The 9449-nt window shown below is 42.5% G+C and overlaps 1 protein-coding gene across 3 annotated transcripts; it reads left to right on the forward strand.

Annotated features, from left to right (window-relative positions):
* Positions 1-635: 635 nt before the first annotated feature.
* Positions 636-9194, forward strand: LOC117414849 (sideroflexin-1-like). 3 transcript variants are annotated; one of them, XM_059026002.1, is made up of 11 exons: positions 636-818; positions 1737-1917; positions 2291-2461; positions 2589-2687; positions 2918-2993; positions 3323-3408; positions 5039-5166; positions 5740-5789; positions 6150-6199; positions 6444-6491; positions 6920-9194. In XM_059026002.1, the coding sequence occupies exons 2-11, from the start codon at positions 1754-1756 to the stop codon at positions 7014-7016; spliced, it is 969 nt and encodes a 322-aa protein (XP_058881985.1). In that variant the 5' UTR covers positions 636-818; positions 1737-1753; the 3' UTR covers positions 7017-9194. The 3 variants fall into 3 exon arrangements, with proteins under 3 accessions (XP_058881985.1, XP_058881986.1, XP_058881984.1); XM_059026003.1 differs by having other exon boundaries at positions 636-814; positions 1700-1917; XM_059026001.1 differs by having other exon boundaries at positions 637-818; positions 1700-1917.
* Positions 9195-9449: the final 255 nt, after the last annotated feature.

A 9449-nucleotide genomic window follows, 5' to 3' on the forward strand; every position in this document is an offset into this window, starting at 1 on the left:
GTACACTAGAAATGAACCGCTTCTGTCTCTGAGCTGGTTGTTGTTCTTTGATACTGTCTTAACAGTAATTGCTTTTACATCAGCTTCAGTTATTTTTTTAGTTTCAGATTAAGTGGCCTTGTCCAAACGGTTTCCATGGCTCCCCCATATTCACTTTATAATTGTATTAAAAACATTCCTCTGAACGTTTGATTGCGCAGCCACCGTGTCGCTGCTTAGACACTACAATCAAACACTACAGTAACAGTTTAGTTGACTTCTTATTTTTTTGCTGCGTGTGTATGGACTGGCGGACACGCCTTGAAAAACTTGTATCGCTTCCAGCTCGAGTCTCACTGGAAAATAACGTAATGTACGTTTTTTTTTTTTTTTTATTACCAACACTGCCAAACTAATCTAGAAGGAAATGAAACATACATTACACAAATCGTCACTGAGCCGATTGGAACTTTGATGTGTATACAGTATACGCGTCCAACATCAAATCAGATTATATACATCACAGATTATCTGATACTTTGTTAAAAAACACATTTTCCTTACATAACGGAGCCAAAAAAATACAAGAATAATCCAATCAGAAACTAGCTATCACACACACCCTGAGTACGCAGCAGTAGGGTATGCTGGTTTCGCCCACACCGCCTGATCTGATTGGTTGTTTGACGTCGTTTTGACTGACTGACAGTGTCAGGCTAGGCTGGTGAGGACAGCAGGGTTTTCATCAGAGGGTACCAATTACATTGAGAGGTCAAGGATTCTCTTGCAAAGCCAAAGAGCAACGAACTGTAACAAACAGGACCAATAATTCCGTGTTAGTAAGTGATTGAGTTCTCGGCTCCACCCGTGAAGTGGTTGTGTTTGTATTTGCCTGTCTCGTTCTGTATCTACCGCATGTTTTTGTGTTTGCATGTGATGTGAAAACAAGTTGATTTATAATATGAAAGCAAACTGCATATGGGTTAACATAAAAAATGACTTAAAAACCAAAACAAATACCCAAATTGCTTATGTTAATAAGAACAAAGTGAGCGTGCATGTCAGATATCACATATTGCTTAAGTTAAGTTTGAAAACGAAAATAAAGATGAATGATTAAATAAAGAGCAGCAAATCATCCTCATTCTTCTTAACCACGTACTACATTCGGAACTGGCATTCATTTGACATGTATTATTACTCAACTGACATGCGAATAAATTAAACCCACCGTGTAGATCAAACGTAGTAAACTTTAGTAATCGTGATCCAGATATTATTAGTATAAGACATTTTTGGGGAGGCTTTAATAATGCAGACCTATGTATTTTGTAGTACGATGTGTATGTCTGTATTCCCGTGACCCTCGATGCAATGCCCGGTCACTGTTTTGCAGTTAAGAATGTCCTTTGTGTTATCTACTAGCCGCTACCAAGCGGTTTTGCAGATTCATTGGGCTGTGTCTTTCTGTGCTGTCACGTGGCTTTAAAACTCATGCCTTCACAGATGAAAAAAAGAGATCATTATGCATTCCTCCAGCTTTTTCATTATCCAGCATTATCCCAGTCGCCGCATTATTATTATTATTATTATTATTATTATTATTATTATTATTATTATTATTATTTATTTCTTGTTAGACGACCTTATCCAGGGCGACTTACAGTCGTAAACAAAAATACATTTCATTAATCCATGGCCTTTGATTTGCTTCCTGCAGGGTTAGCAGATTGACATTGCTCTCATATTCCTTTGAGATTTACAAGATAAGAGGATGTCCAGTGATCTGTCTCTGAATATTGACATAAAAGAGCCCAGATGGGATCAGGGCACCTTCATGGGGCGAGCCAAACATTTCTTCACTGTGACAGACCCCCGAAATGTGTTTTTATCCAGCGAGGTCCTGGAGGATTCCAGGAGGATTGTGGAGAATTACAGGTGAGGGAGTTTCTTGTGTGATTAGTAATAGTGCATGGCCAGTAAGTGGAATAGCAGTAGACTTTCACTTGCTTTTCAGGGGTGGAAGTGATGCTCCTATTGCATAGCAGTCTGAGCTGTTCCGGGTGCTATTGAGAGTTTAATTAGACACTCCTGTGCACTTTACTAATGTACCGTGGTTGGATCATAAAACTAGTGTGCAATGGGGATCTTATTTAAATGCCTTATGTTTCTGGAGCACACACTTTTTATTTGTGTAATAAACTCTACAGTATTGGGTATAGCCGCTTATTTGAAAGATATTTGAGTTGCTTTCTCTGAATGCCCTGCGCTCTCATTTTACAGTGACTAATGCACATCCATTTCTCATCAGGGTGGGGATAGTGAGCCCAGGTCTAACGGAGGATGAGCTCTGGAGAGCGAAATACGTTTACGACTCTGCTTTTCACCCCGACACTGGGGAGAAGATGATTCTCGTAGGTCGGATGTCTGCTCAGGTGCCAATGAACATGACTATCACGGGCTGCATGCTCACCTTTTACAGGTAAGGGCTGTACAAACAAGCCGTGGAGCTTCAGCATGCTGCTTAAATTACAGCTCTTTGTAAGACAAAAAGTAAAGCAGCGTCTCCCTGAAACAGCAGCCCTGCCCTTTCTCGCTCCCTCTTGCAGGTCAACGCCAGCGGTGGTGTTCTGGCAGTGGGTGAACCAGTCCTTCAACGCTGTCGTCAACTACACCAATCGCAGTGGAGACGCACCGATGACTGTGAAGTATGTGTCCTGCAGCTGAATGTTTCTCTGCGGTTGTGTTGTCTATAGATATAATATATATATATATAAGTGGAAAATGTATTTTTCTCATTTGTCAGTGGTTGTGTAATCGTACTGTGTAGGGATACTGGGTGTAAGTTATAAGTTGTACAAGTGAGTGCCTTTCTCCTCAAACCGGCAGACACACAGACAGTGGAAAAGATAAATATGCTGCTTCTTGTGTTTTGCAGCCAGCTGGGTGTGGCGTATGCAAGTGCCACCACTGGGGCAGTGGTTACTGCGCTGGGACTCAAATCACTTACCAAGGTACAGGGTGCTGCTGCCTCTCCCAGAGCTGTACAGGAATACAGCTTCCTAAACAGAAGAACACATCCATACCTGTTACTGAAGGAACACCTGCTTTAAATATATTTAATCATCCAAACAATGACAATAGGGTCACATTTCGAAGCTGGTCATTTTAGTTTGTGTGTATCAATTGAGAATACTAATAGAAATTAGTGTTCAAAGTTTACTTAAATAATATGCAGTGGAGTTATCAACATCTATGAAACATAAAACATTTGCGCTAGAAGGAATGTAAAATAAAGAGTTGCCTATAGTTATTTCAAATCTCTCTTTTTTTTTCTCTGTAGCATTTGCCAGCAATAATGGGGCGGTTCGTCCCATTTGCTGCGGTGGCTGCTGCAAACTGCATCAATATTCCATTTATGAGACAGAGGTGAGGAAACACAAGACAGTGAACACTAGAAATGGATCAGTCCCCTACTCTCCCTGGCTGCATACCCTCTCTGGTTTATCTGCACACTGCATACCCCTCTCTGATTTGTTTCTGCACACTGCATACCCCTCTCTGGTTGTTTCTCTACTGCATACCCCTCTCTGGTTGTTTCTCTACACTGCATACCCCTCTCTGATTTGTTTCTGCACACTGCATACCCCTCTCTGGTTGTTTCTCTACTGCATACCCCTCTCTGATTTGTTTCTGCACACTGCATACCCCTCTCTGGTTGTTTCTCCACTGCATACCCCTCTCTGGTTGTTTCTCTACTGCATACCCCTCTCTGGTTGTTTCTCTACTGCATACCCCTCTCTGGTTGTTTCTCTACTGCATACCCCTCTCTGATTTGTTTCTGCACACTGCATACCCCTCTCTGGTTGTTTCTCTACTGCATACCCCTCTCTGATTTGTTTCTGCACACTGCATACCCCTCTCTGGTTGTTTCTCCACTGCATACCCCTCTCTGATTTGTTTCTGCACACTGCATACCCCTCTCTGGTTGTTTCTCTACTGCATACCCCTCTCTGATTTGTTTCTGCACACTGCATACCCCTCTCTGGTTGTTTCTCCACTGCATACCCCTCTCTGGTTGTTTCTCCACTGCATACCCCTCTCTGGTTGTTTCTCCACTGCATACCCCTCTCTGATTTGTTTCTGCACACTGCATACCCCTCTCTGGTTGTTTCTCTACTGCATACCCCTCTCTGGTTGTTTCTCCACTGCATACCCCTCTCTGATTTGTTTCTGCACACTGCATACCCCTCTCTGGTTGTTTCTCTACTGCATACCCCTCTCTGGTTGTTTCTCTACTGCATACCCCTCTCTGGTTATTTCTCTACTGCATACCCCTCTCTGATTTGTTTTGCACACTGCATACCCCTCTCTGGTTGTTTCTCCACTGCATACCCCTCTCTGGTTGTTTCTCTACTGCATACCCCTCTCTGGTTGTTTCTCTACTGCATACCCCTCTCTGATTTGTTTTGCACACTGCATACCCCTCTCTGATTTGTTTTGCACACTGCATACCCCTCTCTGATTTGTTTCTGCACACTGCATACCCCTCTCTGGTTGTTTCTCTACTGCATACCCCTCCCTGATTTGTTTCTGCACACTGCATACCCCTCTCTGGTTGTTTCTCCACTGCATACCCCTCTCTGGCTCTACTTCTGATTAGTGTATTTAGCCTACATCTCCTGGCAGTGCAGTATCTCTACCTTTCTCTATCAGTCATCCTTTTGCCAGTCCCTTTTGCTAATGTTTTTCAAGCTTCATGTTAACTATTGCTTTTTGGGTGCAGAAATCCAATCCTTGGGGTCTGGAGTCCTTCAGGTTTCATGTGCATTATTAAGTGACCTTGAAGGCTACATTGGTTCAGTTTAGTAATTTAGAGTACAGGTCCACAGCTGCATTAGTGTAAATGCACTGGTGTTCACACAATACTTGTTGGAGTGTAGAGTAGCATTAGATGTGCACTGGGGCCACAGTTAAGGCTGGTAAGTATTTTGATTATTCTTTTTTACAGCTTGTTATGGTATTATAAATAGGATTGACTTGTAATCCCTCTTTAAAGAGAGCTGAAGTACGGGATCCCGGTGACTAATGAGGATGGCAAGCGACTGGGTGAATCGACCAGTGCAGCCCAACAGGCCATTGTTCAGGTGATCGTCTCCCGGATTGGCATGGCAGTGCCTGCTATGGGTAAGAGGCGCCCTCTGGTGGCTTCTCATTTACCTGCTTTGTGATAAGAGCAGTAGCACAGTCGGTGGTCCACAAATGACAGTATATTGCGCACTGCAGGTATTTACCATTGTGTGTCGGGGGTGATAGAAATGAGCCATTTGGATTGAACTCTCTCTATAATGTACTTTCTGGCTCTGAAAAGTTCACTGCCTGATTTTCTTGGATTCTTCATTGGTCAGATGTTTTTGCTGGATGTCTGCAGGTCTGGAATTCCAGCAGTTGGCTTTGTTCCCAGCTCATAAAAAAAGATTTAACATTCAGAAAACAGGAAGGTCCAGTGCTGAGGTGCCCAGCAAGGGCCATTCTAGCCCAGATATTTGTTACAGCGATATCCTTAAGGGCTCAAAGCTGGATTCAGTGTTCCTCTGGTTACTGTTTAATTGATAACCAGTGGACTGGCCCTTGACTGGAGTTGTGCCCCTCTGCTCTCGCGGGTTAGGTCAGGGGTTCCTTTCATAGAGGAATGAAGTCTCAAAAGGACTGGGTGCTCTTTGTGTAGTGCTGTACTGACCCTGGTTTTCTTTCTGTTAGCGATCCCTCCTGTAATCATGAATGCTCTGGAGAAGAGAGCTTTTCTAAAGGTAAGCCGATTCAATCAGCATGCTTTGACTTCTGGGACACAAACCCTTTACTGCAGATAATACTAGGTTCACAGTTATTACATCATCACTAAAAAAACAAGCAAACAAAAACTTTACCCCAAAACAGCTGCGTGACCTCCAGCCCCCACTGCTGAGATGAGCTCAGCCCAGCACCACACTCACTGCTCAGAGTCCCACTCTGGCATGAGCAGGCTGTACCTTTACATGCACTCCCTGAGAGGCTCTGGGGATTTGCAGAAGTGTTGAAAATGAAGCCAGACAAGAAGTCTGGATTAAAGTCTTCCTGCAACTCTTGTAATCAGTAAACGTTTCAGTTGTGCCTAATTCTTCTCATTCCAGCGTTATCCGGTTTTCAATGCTCCCATTCAAGTCGGCCTGGTTGGGTTCTGGTAAGTATGCTTTGATGTCAGGTTTGCAATCTCAAATTCCATTCCTAACAGTCTTTGATCTTGTGTGCTGTGAATTTGCGTTAAGATAATTTTAAATTATATTGGAAAAAAAAACTGTTAGGAAGCAGAAAGACGAGGCAAGTCACATTTGATATGAAGTCCTGTGTTTTAGCGATTGCAGCAAGCATGACGTGAAATTGTAAATGTGAAATGTGCTTAGCCCAGGTTTGCTCTTGTGTTTCAGCTTGGTTTTTGCCACTCCTCTTTGCTGTGCCCTTTTCCCACAGAAGAGGTAGGTTAAACAGCAGGCATATTTACTGACTACATTCTTTGTAATGAAATTGAGTGGACTGTCATGATGCTCTCTCGTGCAGCTGTGTGCACACAGAGTAAGCATGTCCCACTGGTCCACAAATGTGATGAATGTATAACATGCCACACAGTATAAAGCAAAGCAACTACAGAGTACAGCTTTCTTTGTATCTATGAAGAAGATGTCAGTATGCAAAATCCTATTTAGACATTTATCCTTGACCTGCAAGCAACTGGATAGAATGAGAAGTCATAGCAGTGTTCTAGTGTACAGAGCGTGCCTGTGAGGTTTGTGAAGAGGAAACGCTGCTTGATGGCAGATGCAGAGCCCTCAATGAACAGCTGTAGTGGTACGAGGCAGCTGAACTTCTCTCACTTACCCAGCCTGTCCTTGTTGTCTAATTCCAGCTCCATGAAGGTTAGCAGCCTGGAAGCAGAGCTGCAGACCCAGATCCAGGAGAGAAGCCCTCACACAGCCGTGGTGTACTTCAACAAGGGCCTGTAGAACCCAGAACAGAGCTCCACACTCCACGCTCACATAGGGATACAACAGACCTTTTATATTATTATTATTATTATTATTATTATTATTATTTACGGATTGTTATTTAACCAGGAAAACCTCAGTGAGATGAATATTATACATCTCTCAAAAATTACATATGTTTTGGCAAATGGGAGTTTAAAGGCCTGTCAGTACTTTAAGAACTAAACAGTGCTGAGATAAGCACTGAAAGGGTTATGCATGGCAATGTGTGTTACAATGAGGAGACATTGGATGTTTAGGGCAGCTGCAGAGGGTGCAGTACCTACAGTAATTAAAGTATCGCCGTGTCTCAGGTGGCTGAGCCTCTGCCTGTTTCAGTGTGTGTCCTTGGGGTTTATATGTGAGAAATAGCTACCAGTAAGACTTGCTTTGTGTGTTCGAGATGAATGTCCTAAAGACTTAGGAGCTTTACCAAACACATGATTGTATTTTGAAACCAAAACCTTACCTTTAAGAGCTAAGAAACCGCAGCCCACGCCGTCTGCAGCCTCAAGTGGATCTATCTATTCCAATCCTCCACCACGCCCAGCCCATTGCGTAGTCTGTTCATGGCACAGGGCAGCACCGAGTGAACAAAGTTATCATTTTTTCATTAACAGCCACTGGGGTGGACTTGGTGTCTGATTAAAAACAAGAAAAGATTGATTCCACGGCCTGACCGAATCAGTTCTGTTTGCTTGTCTTTTTCTTTTTATAACACTATCACAGTAAAAGAAAAAAAAAACCAAAAAACTGCAATATCTTTAACACCTCTCACCCCCAAAAAATACTTATGAAGCAGCAACAGAGATGGGTTTGTATGGCCAGAGCATTTGAGAACAAAGCCACGTCCACATGTGTTTATTATGTGGATCTTGGGGTGCAGGGTGGTGTGCTGTTTGAAAATGAAATAGTAAAACCAATGTGTGTCTGTGCTGTGCTCTGCTCCCTTCAGTCTGTATTGCTTTCCTGTTGATTTCATTAGGAGCGCAGATGCAGTAACACTGAAGAGTTCAGAACATTCTGATGAAGAATCACACTATAATGAAAGGCACACGGGACCGCGCTCGCTGGGAAACGCTGGCATGGTCTTGATTTTTTTTATTTGTTTTTAGTATTATACTTTCAGTATTATACTTCTGCCCATAATGTTTCCAGGCTGTGGCCTTTTAGGTCATACGTTTTCTACCTTTTGCACTGCAGGCCAGTGCTGTAAAGCACAGACCATTATAATAAAGTATGGATATGCAATCCAGTCAAAGGTAATGGCTTGTGTTAGTGCTGTTCCAGACTTGCTCAGGTGGGGTCTGCGCTTGGTGTAACTTATCATTTCAAAGGTAATGGCTTGTGTTAGTGCTGTTCCAGACTTGCTCAGGTGGGGTCTGCACTTGGTGTAACTCATCGTTTCAAAGTCAATGGCTTGTGTTAGTTAGTGCTGTTCCAGACATATGTATGTATGTATGTATGTATTTGAACAATCGACGTTGGTAACACTGACTAATCACCTGAAGCTATTTATGAAAAATAATTTTAAAATTGAGCAGCCCACTTCAAGCACTATTCTCAAACGAGAAAGCTATGTTTTAAAGGGGCATTCAGAACAGAAAATAGGAGGCAGTTTTTTACACAGAGATTTGTGAGGGTCTGGAACCAACTCCCCAGTAATGTTGTTGAAGCTGACACCCTGGGATCCTTCAAGAAGCTGCTTGATGAGATTCTGGGATCAATAAGCTACTAACAACCAAACGAGCAAGATGGGCTGAATGGCCTCCTCTCGTTTGTAAACTTTCTTATGTTCTTAAGTTTTGTGCTGGTGTTTTTTGGAGACATTTTCCATTGTGGGGTTTTAATTTGTGAATCTGACAACATATTTCTTGAGTTTTACAAACCTGTACTCTCTTTTGTGAATAGTGCCCGTTATTGAAGTTGCTAAGGACAATCAAGAGTGTTGCACTACGTGTGAATGTGCCTGATGACACTGCTGCGCCTGTTCATCTCCACTGAGCAGAGGAAATACACACCAGTATCCATCTGGCTGTGGTTTCATGTTGGTGCTAGCTCTGTGTTTTCCTGTACTATGTATATGGGTAATATAACTTGCGGTCATGTAGATGTGGACTTGCTTTTGTTTGAAAATAAATGAAATAATATGGTAAAGAGTGTGTTTGACTTGCTTGTAATGATTTCTGCAGGATGACGTCTTCCTCAGTATTTAAGAACCTGCCAAGGGTTGCTTACCCTTTCCAACAGAGAAGCAAGAAAGACCAATGAGCACAAATGCCGTTTTTCTGAAGCCTCGTTTTTTGTGTTTTAGGAATTTGAATGAACGCAGCCTCATTTGAAACAGCATTAATAAACCGCACACATACAGTTAATGTGGATTTCATTTTGTTTTTTATCATGTTTAAAAAT

This window comes from Acipenser ruthenus, chromosome 7, assembly GCF_902713425.1.
Source record: "Acipenser ruthenus chromosome 7, fAciRut3.2 maternal haplotype, whole genome shotgun sequence".
In the NCBI taxonomy this organism is placed as follows: domain Eukaryota; kingdom Metazoa; phylum Chordata; class Actinopteri; order Acipenseriformes; family Acipenseridae; genus Acipenser; species Acipenser ruthenus.